Source organism: Macrotis lagotis, chromosome 1, assembly GCF_037893015.1.
Source record: "Macrotis lagotis isolate mMagLag1 chromosome 1, bilby.v1.9.chrom.fasta, whole genome shotgun sequence".
In the NCBI taxonomy this organism is placed as follows: Eukaryota; Metazoa; Chordata; class Mammalia; order Peramelemorphia; family Peramelidae; genus Macrotis; species Macrotis lagotis.
In genome coordinates, this window is record NC_133658.1 from 434,958,521 (window position 1) to 434,973,966 (window position 15,446).

Sequence of the window (15,446 nt, forward strand, 5' to 3'; positions counted from 1 at the left end):
AGATATAGACTGAATTAGATGGCTGCTAAGTTTCTTCCAACTTTCAAATTCTGGGATTCTGGAAAACTGAGATCTACAAAAATCAAGTGATTTGGTCAATAGCAGAACCAGAATTCAAGTTGATCTTGTTCAGATTCTGGTAACTTTTTCCATCTATCAGTTGAATCAGAGAATGCTAATTCTGAGACTGTAATAGGATTTCATTCGGGGGCGGGGGGGTTCCTCTGGTTCAGTCCTCTAATTTTACGGAGCAAGAAACTGAAGCCTAGAGATCATAAGGGACTTGCCCACAGTCAAAGAGCATTTCATTAGTAACAGAGTCAGGTTATGAAATCAGCTTCTCTGTTCACATCTGGAGGTCAAGTCAGCAGAACCCTGTTTGCATTCCAGTTTCTTCAGGGCCATCAATCTAGGCCCTCTAACTATCCCTCCTCTGGGGAATGGAAATGTTGGTCTTAGCTCTTAACTGCTTAGATCTTATAATTGACTAACCTTGCAGAATATGCATAACCTCGCAGTCTCCTCATTTTATAGAGAAGGGCCTATAAGAAGCCTGAGCCCATTGAGCTGAGGGAGGGGAGTGAAGAGAGACTGCAGAGCTCTGTCCTCTGCCTCTGGAACAGGACACTGGGGTTCTGACCACATTCAGATCCTGATCCCAGTCTAGGCCCCCCATAGAACAGCAGGGCTGCCCGCCACCTCAGCCCCATGGCAGAGGGGGGCGCATATGGTCATTCACAGACCAGGAGGGAGGACAGAGCCTCATACACTGAGACCCTTGTGGGAGTGTCCCAAAAGCTCAGGAAGCACCCCAAAACCAGGCCCAGGCTGGGAAAATGAGCAAGCAGAGAAATAAGAGGAACATCATTGAGAAATATTTTGCAAATGAGCCCAAGAAGGATCAAAATACTCAGTCTGAAGATGAGGAAGCACAAGCTCCTGCATCTAAGGACTCCAAGAAAAACAGAAATTGGACTCAGGCTATGACAGAGCTCAAAAAAGACTTTGAAAATCAAATGAAGGAGTTAGAAGAAAAACTGGGAAAAGAAAGGAGAGAGATGCAGGAAAAACATGAAAATGAAGTCAGCAGCTTAGTCAAGGAAATCCAAAAAAATGCTGAAGAAAATAGCATGCTAAAAACGAACTTAGGTCAAATGGATAAAACAGTTCAAAAAAGTTATTGAGGAGAAGAATGCTTTAAAAAGCAAAATTGGCCAGATGGAAAAAGAGATAAGAAAACTCTCTGAGGAGAACAAATCCTTCAGACAAAGAATAGAATTCAGGGAGATTGATGAATTTACCAGAAATCAGGAATCAATGCTTCAAAACCAAAAAAAATGAAAAATTAGAAGAAAATGTGAAATATCTCATTGAAAAAACAACTGATATGGAAAACAGACTTAGGAAAGAAAATTTTAAAATTATTGGAATACCTGAAAGTCATGATCAGGAAAAGAGCCTTGACATCATTTTCAAAGAATTACTACAGGAAAATTGCCCTGATATTCTAGAAGCAGAGGGAAAAATAGAAATGCAGAGAATCCACCAATCCCCCCAAGAAAGAAATCCCAAAAAACCAAACCCTAGGAATATTATAGCCAAGTTCCAGAACTCCCAAGTCAAAGAGAAAATATTACAAGCAGCCAGAAGGGCACAGTTCAAATATCGTGGAGCTGCGGTCAGGATCACACAGGACTTAGAAGCAACTACATTGGAAGCTCGTAGGGCTGGAAGGCAAAAGAGCTTCGAATGCAGCCAAGAATGAACTACCCAGCAAGGCTGAATGTCCTCTTCCAGGGAAAAAGATGGACTTTCAATGAACCAGGGGAATTTCAAATGTTCCTGTTGGAATGGCCAGAGCTGAACAGAAGGTTTGATCTTCAGATACAGGACTCAGGTGAAGCATAGAGAGTGGAGGAGAAGGGGAAAATATGAGGGACTTAATGATGATGAACTGCATGTATTCCTGCATAGAAAAATGACACTGATAATATTCATATGAACCTTCTCAATTAATAGAGCAGGTAGAGGGAGCTTTTATAGATGAAGCACAGGAGAAAGCTGAATTCGAAGATAAAATATGGAGTAAAAATGAAGTCAATAGAAAAAAAGGGAAATGTAATGGGAGAAAGAAAAAGGAGAGGGGGGAATAGGCCAAGATATTTCATATAATAAGATTTTTCTTTATTACAATGAGCTATTGCAATGATATGGAAGGGGGGTAGGCAAGGGGGAATGAGGGAACCTTTGCTCTCATCAGAGGTGGCTAGGAGACGAAACAGCATATATACTCAATGGGGTATAGACATCTGGAGTAAGAAGGAGGGGGGGAGCAGGGGGGAAGGGGTAGGGATGTGAATAAAGGAGGAGAAGATGGACCATGGGGGGAGAGTGGTCAGATATAACACATTTTCTTTTTTACTTCTTGCAAGGGGCTGGGATTGGAAGGCCTGTCCAGGACCATAGGGCCAGGTGGATGCTAGGCCTAAGGGGTGGTATGGGGGCTCAGGGCCTCTTGGCCCCAGGACCAGGGATCTGTCTGCTGTGCCACTCAGCTAACCTACAGCAGAGTCATAGTGAAAGGAGAGAGAAAATATAGTACATGGTAGTGGAGAAATAAGAAGGGAGGGAGTTGCGATCAGCAATGGCAATGTTGGAAAAACATGGAAATAACTTTTGTGATGGACTTATCATAAAGAATGTGATCCACCCACAACAGAGTTGTGGGTGTTGGAACAAAGACTGAAGCACATTCTTTATTTCTTTATTATTATTATTTGGGGGAGGGTGCAGGGCAAATGAGGCTGGGTGGCCTGCCTGGGGCTGCATAACAGGGTGATCGTTGGCTGTCTGAGGCCGGATTTGGACCCGGGTGCTCCTGGCTCAAGGGTCAATGCTCTGTCCACCACCCAGCCACCCCTACTATTATTACTATTTTATTTTATTTTGGGCCTTTTTTGTTCTTTTTTGTCTGTTTGTTTCTGCAGGGCAGTGGGGATCGGGTGGCTGGCATGTCACACAGCTGGGTGATTGTTGGGTGTACAGGGCCGGATGTGGGCTCAGGTGCTCGTGGTTCCAGGGCTGGTGCTCCATTCATTGCGCCACCTGGCCATACCTACAATTATTACTTTTTTTTTAATTTTAATTTTTTTCTCTCCCCTTTACTTTATCGCTGAAGCAAGTCTATACTTATGGGGGGAGGGGGTATCTTGTTTACTCTTAAACAAGAATATTTTACTAATGTAAAAATAACATTAATTGTACAAAATGAGAATAAATATTAAATTAAAAAAAAATTATTATTACATAACCTCTCATAACCTCTAGGAAGCTCTCCAAGACTATAAGTTTCAGAGAAACCTGCATTGGCAAATAGAATTTTCTGATTTAGGAATTCTCAGTACCAGTGAAATCACAGGTATAGACTCCATCCCTAACTCTTCCCAGAGGAGGAAAAAGGAACTCTCAGGCATCAGGGCATTGGAGAATTTCAAGCTGGGAGATTTCTAGATCCTAAGATCACAGATTTAAAGCTGAAAGGGGACTTCCTTGTCATCTATTCCCCCCCCCCCCATCTACTTGTTCAAGGAAAATTGAGGAGAAATTACTTGTTTGAATTCATTTGGCTAGTAAATGTAGGCTGGTCTTCTCATTCAGAATCTTCGGCCCCCCTCCCCTCCCCCCTCCCCCACCCACACACACACTCTCTCAGTAGTTGCTATTTGGCTTTGGGGTAGATTTCACACACTCAATTTGAATGTAAACTGTTCTCTACCATCTTCAATTTTTTTAGGTTTTTTTTCCAAGGCAGTGGTACCCCACAAGTGACTTGCCCAAGGCCACACAGCTAGGTAATTATTAAGTGTCTGAGGCCGGATTTGAACTCAGGTACTCCTGATTCCAGGGCCAGTGCTCTTTCCATTGTGCCACCTAGCCACCCCTATAAACTGTTCTTTTAAAGGTATTAGAATCATTTAGGATCTAATTCAACTAATTAAAGAAAGAAACTAATAATGTTCAAGGATGGGACACAGTTTTGGGATAAGGTCAGTGATCCTTAGTAAATTCTTGTTAAACTGAACAAAATTAAAACTAACTTTTTCCTGATCAGGTTTGTTCAGGCAAAAGACAATTTGAAGCCACAACTAGGGCAGGATGACTGAGCCTTTGACTCAGGTTACTGAATTTAAGAAGTTCTGATAGCTCCTATAGGACTTCAGAAGGGGAGAAATACATGAGACTAGATCATAGAATGTAGGAGTAATTAGTTTAAATAGGAAGTTATCAGATGTTGTGAGCCCTTCCTTTTTCTCCCATTCAGCAGCATCTCAGATATGAGTTCTTCCTGATTTGGTCTTTTAGTTCTGCTTCCTTCCACTCCCATCCCTTGATGGTTGATTCCATGCAACTGCCTCACACATAATAGCTGTATTTCAGCCAGTGTTTCCATCCCCAGGGACCAACACCACCTGCTGTTATTTTAGTTGTATCCAACTCTTTGTAACCCACTTTAGAGTTTTCTCGGCAAAGTGGAGTGGCTTTGCCATTTCCTTCTCCAGCTCATTTTCTAGATGAGGAATTGAGGCAAACAGGGTTGAGTAACTTGCCCAAGTTAATAAGTGTATAAGGCCAGATTTGAATTCAGCAAGGTGAGTCTTTCTTATTTCAAGCCCAGTTCTCTATCCACTGCACCACTTAACTGCTCCCAATATCATTTACCCGCCCCCCCATCAATTTTAAGAACACCTAAGGAGGGGTGGCTAGGTTGCGCAGTGGATAGAGCACTGGCCCTGGAGTCAGGAGTACCTGAGTTCAAATCCGGCCTCAGACACTTAATAATTACCTAGCTGTGTGGCCTTGGGCAAGCCACTTAACCCCTTTACCTTGCCAAAAAAAAAAAAAAAGAACACTAAGGACCCACTGCTTGCTAGTTATAGCTAGTTATTGCTAGTTATAGCTCTGTGAGTCATTAGACGACCTCCAGTGGTCTCTCTTCCATCTTCCAATCCAATGAATCATCTTTTGGTATCCATATCAGATATTTTTGTGTAGGCTGGCACTTCTAGTACCATAGTGCAAGAAACATATATGATTTTACCTGTTGATTTGCTTCTCTAATATCACATGTGACTGGATGATGGACTTTTTCTGTGTCATCTTTAGATGGCAGTTTTCGTTTGAGACTGAACTGCACTTTATATGGTTCAGAATATTGTAGGATCTTGAGGGCATCTTCATATTTAATATTGTCAAAATAGATGGTTGCACTCAGTAGTTGGTCACCTGTAGAAAAAAAATACATCAGAACTCTGAGACTTCAACTTTCCTCTTAGCCTATCTCTAAGGTGGGGAAGAGGGCAGATATATCACAGATTATTTCCATTTTATAGATGAAAAAATCTAAGAGAAAGGGGGAAGAGAACAGGCAGGTAGACACTTTACAAATAATATCTCATTTGATACTTGAAGTGTTCTTATCCCCAGGTCACAAGAGGTGAACATCTTTAGATCTGTTGTCTCATAGCATGAGAAATTTAGAACTGGAAAGGATCTTAGGGATTTCCTCAAGTCCAATTGCTTCATATTACAGATCAAGAAACAGACTGAGAAGTTAAGTGATCACACAGCTTGTAAGAGGCAGAGTCACCTATTGAACCCTAGTCCAAGGACTTTGAGTTCAGGACCCTTTCTAATGCACCATGAAAAAAAATAATAGTACTTCTCATATCTATAATGCTTTAAAGTTTCCAAAGCACTTCACAGGCTCAAACCATTATAGCCTGAACAGACTTTAGATAATACCTAGTTCAATTCTATTTCTAGATGAGGAAATAGAAAGTGACTTGACTGAAACCATTTGGTAATTAAGTGGCAGAACTCAGGTTTGAATCCAGGTTCTCTAAGTCCAAATTCAGCCCTCATTCTTTCCTCACAGCCAACCTGAGATGTACAGACTACAAAGATTATTATCCTCATTTCACAGATGAAATCAGGGCTCAGGGGATTAATGTGACAAACATCTATCAAGTGTTAGAGTTAGAATTCAAACTCAGATCTCTACAGACTTCAATTTAGGGCAGTCAGAAACTTTCTACAACCTCAGGGTATGGTGTAATGCTTCTGAGTATGGTGGTTATAATCAAGGTTTGTGTGAATGTGTATGTATGTATGTATGTATGTATGTATGTATGTATTCAACAAGTATTATAGTTTACATTTTAGATGAGGAGGGGAAAAACAAATTATATGTAAAAATACTTTTTTACTCTATACTCTTGTAGACAGAGAAAATATGGTTTGCTAAATTATCACTCAGTAATATAAATAGAATATCTCTAAATTTACATGCCAATGGGAAGCTTCCTGATTGACTGAGAGGGAGCCTGAAATTGTAGAATGGACCATAGAGATAAATCCTGAATGTCCAGGTGATGTTTGTCCTTCATTCTCAAAGAAGACTATGACATCAGGGTGGTGATGCCATGACAAGCACATGAATTGAATTTGAGTGCAGGAGTGGTGTGCTCAGTCACCCAGCCTCACTTTCTCCTCTAGAGCCATCTAGGTCCAGTGGCCAGATATGAAATAGGAGGATTGGAGATGGCCCTGGATGTGGGGCAAACACAGTTAAGTGACTTGCCCAGAGTCACACAACTAGTTGGTGTCAAGTGTCTGAGACTGGGTTTGAATTTTCATCCTCCTGACTCCAAAGCAGTGCTCTGTCCACTTTGCCACCTGGCTGTATAGAGCCTATGGTCAGGCTGTTTTTTCAGGAGAGAGGTCTGTCTTATCTTGGGTATGAGTCCCATATTCAATCTATGATTCAATAAATGAGTCTGGAGACTTTGAGTTTCATAAAATAACTTAGAAAGTAACTAAATACCATGAAGGTTAGATAAGACTAGGTAATTTATATATACTTTTTTCTAGGGTATTATTTCTCAGTCAGCATATTGTTTTCCCCTTGTGAAAAAAAACAATAAAATGAAATGTTTCCCCTGGAATGTGGAACCATGTGTAACAAGGGAGACAAGCAGCAGATACCAGATAGAGGCATCTAGAAATGGTGGCATCAACCTGACCTGACACTGGGGAAGGCAAAGCAGGCTCAAAGATCAGGAAGCTCATGGAGCTCAGATTTCAGGTTGGACTTCAAAGATCAAAGGACTGGAAAGTAGTGAGAGGTGGAAGTCCTGGGGCTTATTAAGGGGCTTATTAAGGGGCTTTATTAAGTAACTACTATATGCAAAATACCTCTAAAAGAGCCACATGCCTTCTCCTTTTCCCATAGGTTCTAGAGTGGGGTTTGGATCTAAGGAAAGCAAGTCTTAAGACTCAGAGCTATCTTTCATAGAGAAAATATATGAGAAAACTGGGGTCCTGGGAGAAGTGACCTACTCAAAGTCACACAGATCTTGTCAGCATTGGGATCCAATCCAAATCCTCTAACATCCAAATTCAATGTTCAAATTTTCACTATACTATATACTGCCTTTGTAATGAGTTTGACTAAGGATGTGGATCAAGGGAAATAGAAAGATGCAATGATATTTAGTTGGAAATGACCAGAAGGCAGGTAGAGATGTAAGTCTAAAGCTAAGGACAAAGGTCAGGGCTGAAGATGGAAACTTGTAATATCATTTTTCTCCCCTCCACCCCCACCCCCACCCCCACTTTTCCCTAGGCTATAGGACAAGATGGTACCTTCTTTCATGCTGAACAGCTTGGCTGCAGAGGAGTCCTTCAGGACTTGCTTGACAAAGATCCCTTCCTTCCCACCACCAGTGACACTGTAACCACTGGCTCCAGCCTCCACATCTGTCTGCAGAGTGACCTCCATAGGTTCCTACACAGTAAAGGCATAAGCAGACAAAGTCTGAAAAAGGACTGCCTAACTCAAGTTAACATGTGGCATTGACAGAGACCAAATTAAACTGAGGGGAGCCACAATGTCACCTGTTCAGGCTAGGCTGTTTTGAATTTGAACCCATCCTTTCATGAGCGTACACGAGCTGTTAGAAATCCAAAATAATCCTGTATTTTTTCAGGGTTCTGTCAGATTGTTTTCCCTGAATCTCAGAATCTGAGTTAAAACGTCATCTTGTTCAACCAGTACCTGAGCAGGAATCCCTTCTGCAATATCCTCAAAGTGATTCTCCAGCCTCCACTTGCTTGAAGACACTAACATAAGGAAGCTCACTGCCTTAAGAAGCAGCTCATTCTATTTTGGGTTATGAATTCTTTCTGCTTGGAAGTCTTCAAGTAGAGATTGCATACAGGGGTGGGAGAGTGGGGTATGGGGGGATTGGATTATTCTTATTCCCATTTGACCAAAGTCATCTGCAATCCATTCCAAATCAGAGATTCTGTTTTTCTATAAAGCTAGGTTGACAGCTGCAAACAGCATTAAACTTCAAAGAATATTCTGATGGAAACATCATAATGATTTATAGATTTCAAACTTTTAGTTGCATTGCAAGAAACACTAGATTGAAAATAAAACAATCCCTTCCAGTTTTTTTTATTTTTTTAATCCCTTTCAGTTTTGAATAAAAGGCTACTTTTTAAAGTGCTTATAAACTCTTCTTTAATCCCATGCTTCTAGGCAGAAACTATATAGTTTCTCATCTTTCTATCCCCAGTAATAGCAGTAGTACCTCTGGGAGGTAGGGAGGAATGTGGAGGCATGTTATTTCTAAATGCAAAGAACTCATTTCAGCAGGGACCATTAAAAAGTCTTAGATTTGTCTGGTATATAGAGAGGTTGCCCCTCCTGGCAATATAACTAGTGTTAGAGGCAAAATTTCTGGTCTTTATGACCTCAAAGCCCCTTCTCCCCATGTATCTACTCTCCTCTGCAGCTTACTCAACTTAAACTTGGATACTCAAAGGGTCTGTAAGCTCATCAATTTAGAGGTTCCCTACAACCCTTATTCTTGTCTAAACATTTCCCAAAATTTTAATCTGGCTCAGAACACATAAAGAGAATGTGACATGACCATTCTTCTTCCTTTTTTAGTTCTGTAGTCATATCATATATTGGTGCTTTCTAACCAAAGGGTATGTGTATATGTGTGTGTATATATAAATATATATATATAAACATAATATGTCCATGTGTATATATTCATAAACACACAATCATATTTATATGTATGTATGGTGGCCATCTATACATATTGATGATATGCATGTAGAGGAACATAGAATATATATGTATCTGTTTATACATACAGAGATATATATGTATATGAACATGTACATGCTGCTAGGTGGTACAATAGATAGAGTACCAAGTCTGGAATCAGAAAGACTTATCTTCCTGAGTTCAAATCTAACCTTATTAGTTTACTAGCTTGTGTGACCCTGGGCAAATCACTTTACTCTATTTGCCTCAGTTTCCTCATCTATAAAATGAGCTGGAAAAGAAAATGACAAACTACTCTAGAATCTTTGCCAATAAAACCCCAAATGGGGTAAAGAGGAGTTGGATGCTGAAAAAATTATTGAACAACAACATACATAGACATGTTGAGGTCCCTCTAACTACATTAGTTTATATATGTGATTACTTTTGCAATGTTTCAAGACTTGATATAATCAGTACAACAAAATTAGCATATAACAGGAACATGTGGTGGACTTCACCATCCATAAGAAATCTTTTTGATTTAGACTTTTCACTTTTTCCTCTATCACAGAGGCAAACACATCATCTGCTATTAATATAGAAGGTTGTCTCAGTTGTTAAATTTTTCAAGAAATCTCAAAAAATTTTGCTATATTGAAACAAACTTTGTTGGAAATGAGTCTTTAAACCACTGTTTTGCTCTACCAAATCAAGTGCTTTTTTAAATTAGCAACAAACAATAAGTAACAATATCTTGTATTTTCTGCATTTTTTAAGTATAATGGCACAAATGGAGCTTACTGTAGAACATTGTTTGTGAAAGTCTGCCCACTACCTGCTAATTCGCTCATCAAGTGTGCCCTTAATATGAGCATAAATTATTCTCACAAAAATTTTATATAGATGAGAAATTAGGTATATATGTCATTAGATGTTGACTTTTTCTTTGATGCTTTTTTTCAATATTAATAAGGTCTGAGATTTTTTTAATCTTTGATATCTTCCTTATTTTATTATAATAATAGTAATAATAATAATAATAACAATGTTTGTCCTTCACTCTTGAAGACCATGACATCAGGGAAATGATGCCATGATATGCATAGGAACTGGATTTAAGTGAAGGGGTGCTGTGTTAAATCACCAGCCCCATTTTCTCCTCCAGAGCCATCTGGGTCCAGTGGCCAGATATAATAAGGACCTGAATTCAAGGCAATCAGGTTTAAGGGACTTGCCCAAGGTCACACAGCTAGTAAATGTCTGAGGCTGGTTTGCCAAGGCTAGTGCTCTATCCACTGTGCCATCTAGCTACCCCTCCAATTTTCAAATATCTTTTAAATAGATACCTCAATACTCTCACAAATGTGTTGCCTCCAATACAGATCTCCTCTAAAGACAAAATAAACCAAAATGACTACTTTTTCTGACTTTAATCTCTTTAGCACCATCTCTGCCTTCTTTCTAAGGACATCTGAGACTTTGATGTTAGAATCCAATGGTTAAAAAAAAATTATTATAATTTTTTCAGATCTTTTCTATTTTCTTCTATTTATATCCTTTTCCTAGTTTTATCCTTAAAGATTGCTTAAAATTACTTTGTCCAATTTTTTAAAACTGATTTTCTTTTCTATTATTTTTCTCCATTTCATGCTCATATGTTTACATATATGATAAGGCCCTTGAGGCCCATTCATGCTGTTCCCCTTGCATATCTTTGTTGTTTTGCTTGTTGGTGGTGTGGTCTATATTCATGAAGGGATAACAAATTTTGCATGAGGCCCTTGATGGGTTTTTGTTGGACTATGCAGGCCAAAAGAGCTAAAAGGCTGAATAGCCCTAGTTTGCAGTCTTCTATCAGCTGTCACCATAAGACTATATAAATAAGTTCATATTCTAAATTAGAGTTGTTCTTGCCTCCCCTATCTTTGTTTGACAAACAAGTCAAGTGTTTGTTGACTGAGGTAGTTTTTAGTTTCTTTGGTTTCTTTGGTTTCCTTGTTATGGCAATTGACTTACACTGGACAAACATGAAATTATTGTAGTCTATATCTCTGTTCATTTCCCTTTTATATGTCATGATTAAATAGATCAGAGTAGAGTTCTTTCACCTACATGTCATATTCATTTTTTATTTGTATTTTTTTATCTAGCTTTGTACTAGTTTTGATCTTTGTCCTAACAAGTGGATTTAAAAAAACCAACTAACATTTATATATACTTATTTTGTGCCAGGCACTATGTTCTTTAAAATTATTATTTCATCTGATTTTTACAACAACTCTGGGAAGTAGGTGCTATTATTATTCTCATTTTACAGTAAACTCAACTCAAGTGATTTGCCTGGGGAATACAGGTGGTAAGTGTCTGAGGTTAGATTTGAATTCAAGTCTTCCTAACTTCATATCCAGAGCACTATCCACTGTGCTGCCAAATGTCTCATAAATCAGTAACAAGTTATTTTTTAACTACTTAAACATGATCAAGTTTGTCATGGAATTATCTGGTGTTTGCCATGGCCAGTGCCTAAGAAGTCTTTTTGCAAAGAAACTGATATGTAGACATGAGGCTCCCATTTAACCTACCAGATGTAGCTTTTCTTATTCTTATTTCTTTACCCATTTTTTCTCCAACAGGTTTCCCATCATTCTCACCTGATCCCATTTTTATAGATGGGTATCAAGGTACATGTGGGGGAGTTAGGAGGCTCATGTATAGAGTTTCAGGCCTGGAGTCAGAAAGATACATCTTCTTGAATTCAACCTGGCCTCAGACACTTACTAGCTGTGTGACTCCAGGCAAATCACTTTAACCCTGTTTGCCTTAGTTTCCTCATCTGTAAAATGATCCAGAACAGAAAATGACAAACAACTCCAATATCTTTGCCAAGAAAACTCCAAATGGGGTCATAAGGAGTCAGACAAAACTGAAACAACTCAACAACAACTACATCAAAGTACATCTTGATTTGACTTACAGGGTATTATCAAATTGAAGATAAAATCTCTCTTTACTATATTGCAAATCCTATGGTCTCATGGTCCTAAGAACCTATGAAGAAATTAGAATTCACTGAAGTTATTTGGACAGGAATGGTGTTTGCAGAAAGCTTTCTCTGCTAAGTTTGTGGGATCTAGTGTTTCTATTTACACCAATCATCCAGTTCCCTAGTTTTTCTGTGGTGCAAACCTCAGATTGACTCCTTCCAGAAAAGCTTCGGGATTCCCCTGAATCACGTTTCCAACGGGACTTCCGTCTTCCTGAGGAAAATCTCCCAGTTTGGTTATCTTCCTACAAAAGGAGAAATAATTCAAGTTACCCATTGATCTCAAACAAAGAATAAGGAAAGATTTTAGAGCAGAGAGCAGGACTTGACCTCTAGCCAGAATTTCCATAGTCTTTTAAATTTGAGTGATATGAGTTTTTATAGTTGATACTTTTTCATTCAGCTGCCTTTTCACCCCCCCAATTGAGAATGAAAGAAAACAAAACCCTTGTTACAAACATGTATAGTCAAGAAAAACAAATGTGTTCAGTGACCAGATCCAAACAAATATACATATGTGTATGTACATATATATATGTGTGTGTATGTATGTGTATATATATGTGTATTGTATATGTATGTATCCTACAAAGCCATCCACCAAAGTATCATCATTAGTCCTCTGAAATTGTGTTTGAGGATTACACTGATCAAAGTTCCCAGTTCTTTCAAAGTAGCTTATCTCTACAATATTGCTGTCATAGAACTTGTTCTCGTGGCCTTGTTCATTTTACTCTGCATCCATTCATATAAGTCTTCCCAGACTTCTCTGAAATCATCCCTTACATTATCTATTACAGCATAAGAGTATTCCATTATTCAGTTTAATCAGAACTCCCTCAGATTTCCTGGGACATTAAGAGAGCATTAGAGGGCAAATAGTTGTAGTGGATAAAGTATTGGACTTCAGGTAAGGAAGACCTGGGCTGAATCTTAGCCTAAATACTTACTAGAGGTGTGATCCTAGACAAATCACTTTACCACTCTAGACTTCAGTTTTCTTCTCTCTAAAATGAGAGGATTAGACTCAATGGCCTCTAAATATATGATCCTATGATTAAAAGGTTGGATAGGGTTCACCTATGAAAACTCTCAATAATTTTTTTATTTGCAATATTGAAAATCTGAAATATGTATGTACAATAACTGGGTAATGGCAGAATAAAATAAAGGGGATTAATGTAACTGACAATATTTTCATTTTCTTCCTTTGCTGTTGTTACTTATTGTTAACAGAAAGGAAAGTTATATGCTTTGAATTCCTTGACTTGGATAACATGGTAACAATATTAACTAATGCAAGTGTCCTGAGTTTTGTTTCCCTTTGTTGTTATGTTTTACATATATGTATATGTATTTTACATATATGTATATGTATTTTATATATATGTATATCTATATATATAGCATATATACACTATACTATAATATATGTTATTATTATATCTGTTTTCTTCATTCTATTAAGTATTTAGAATCAAGATGTTAAGAGGAAACAATGTTTATTTGGGATAGTTATTGCCAAAAGAACAATGGGGGAATCAGCTGAGCAGAATCAAAATAAGAGTTTCAAAATTTCACAGTCACATTTAATCATAAACTATTAACAATGTTGTCACATGGTGTTAGTTGGGACAGTCTTATTTGGAGTACATGAAGTATTTTCTATAATCACAATACATCCCACAGTCTTACAATAAAGGTCCCCCAAAAACATCATATAGACTTTCACTGCCCATGATGCTAAGGGACTGCTTCATTAGTCTAGTGGTCACCAAGAAAAAGGAAAGGCAAAAGACCAGGAAGAATCAAAATCAAATGAATTCCCTTCAGTTCCAGCTGGTGTCTTCAAGAGCCAAATAGCAATAGCAGAACAAAGGACACCTACCATTCTCTCCTTCTCCCTCAGTCACTGGGATATTTTGATCTCCCAACATGGAGCCTGAGATTATTAGGACAGGGAAAGACAGGCACACTTATTTGACTCTGTTTAGGAATCTTCACCCATAGTGACATTGTGTATAATGTGAGGATGACCTGAGTTCAAGTTTAGACCTAAATACTTACTAGTTATTTCACTGAGCAAATCACAACCTCTGTTTAACTCAGTCTCCTCATCTGTAAAATAAGAATCTCAAGGTTGTTGAGAGGCTCAAATAAGGTAACAATCGTAAAGTGCCTAGCATAAAATGATAGCTATCAACATCATCATTATTATAGTTCCCCTCCACTCCAATTTTGGTTACTCTCCTCTGTCTACTCTATCTTATCAATGTCCTTATGTAGGCCATGTCTACATGAGTGAGAGAGTCCCCACCAGAGCAAAAACTGGATCTTCCTATTACCCTTGGATAGAGGCCTCCTCCTGACTCAGAGAATTGTGGTTTTTAGAGGGAGAAGATGGGTTCACACATCAAACTATCCACTCCCTTCCATAATGGAAAACCATTTTGTGAGAGCAACAACCTGGGTGCAGTTTCAGGCTGTTAGGAAGACCAGGATAACTGCCTGGTTAATTCTTCTCCATCTTCCTCTTCCCATTCCTCTACCTCTCCCCCCATCTATTTATTTTAGGTTTTTGCAAGGCAAACAGGCCGCACAGCTAGGTCATTATTAAGTGTCTGAAGTCGAATTTGAACTCAGGTACTCCTGACTCCAGGGCCGGTGCTCTATCCACTGTGCCACCTAGCTGCCTCTCCCCATCTATCTTCATATATATATATACATATATACGTATATATGTCTTGATTGTGTTTATGGAGAATTCCAACCACTTTAAATTTCTTAAGACATAGATCAAAGTTATTTGGTTCCCCTGAGACTTGAGCCTGAGATGAAGGTTTGACACAGTCCAGAGTTAACCTCAGCTTTGGCACTGAGACTCTCAAGCAGTGACATGGCCCTCCACCCTTGGTGGCTGGCCATCAGAATGACCCTTAGAACATAGAGGTGGAAGATACTTTAGTGAGCGCCTATTACAACACTTTCTTCTTACAAATGAGGAACCCAAGGCTCAGATTAAACAAGGGCTTGCCAAGTTTGCACAGTTAAGTCAGTAACAGAAACAGGATTATATGAGAATGAAGAGTAGAAGGCATTTTTTTTCAGGGATGGGGAATGGAGATGGACTAGAGGTCCTATGATTTCATAGATAACTGAACCTAACTTTCCTAACTCCTAGATCACATCTCTTTCCCCTGCATTCTGCTGCATCTCTGAATATGATTTTCTGCCATGGGAATTGATTAAAGGGTGTCTTCCCCCCCATTATAA

At 38.8% G+C, this 15,446-nt stretch overlaps 1 protein-coding gene across 1 annotated transcript in view; it reads right to left on the reverse strand.

Moving 5' to 3' along the window:
* AHNAK2 (AHNAK nucleoprotein 2) overlaps nucleotides 1-15,446 on the reverse strand; it is a 123,013-nt gene that overhangs the window by 27,267 nt on the left and 80,300 nt on the right. The window contains 3 exon segments of the mRNA XM_074213242.1: nucleotides 5,099-5,283; nucleotides 7,705-7,846; nucleotides 12,317-12,418. Coding sequence (XP_074069343.1) covers nucleotides 5,099-5,283; nucleotides 7,705-7,846; nucleotides 12,317-12,418 — 429 coding nt within the window.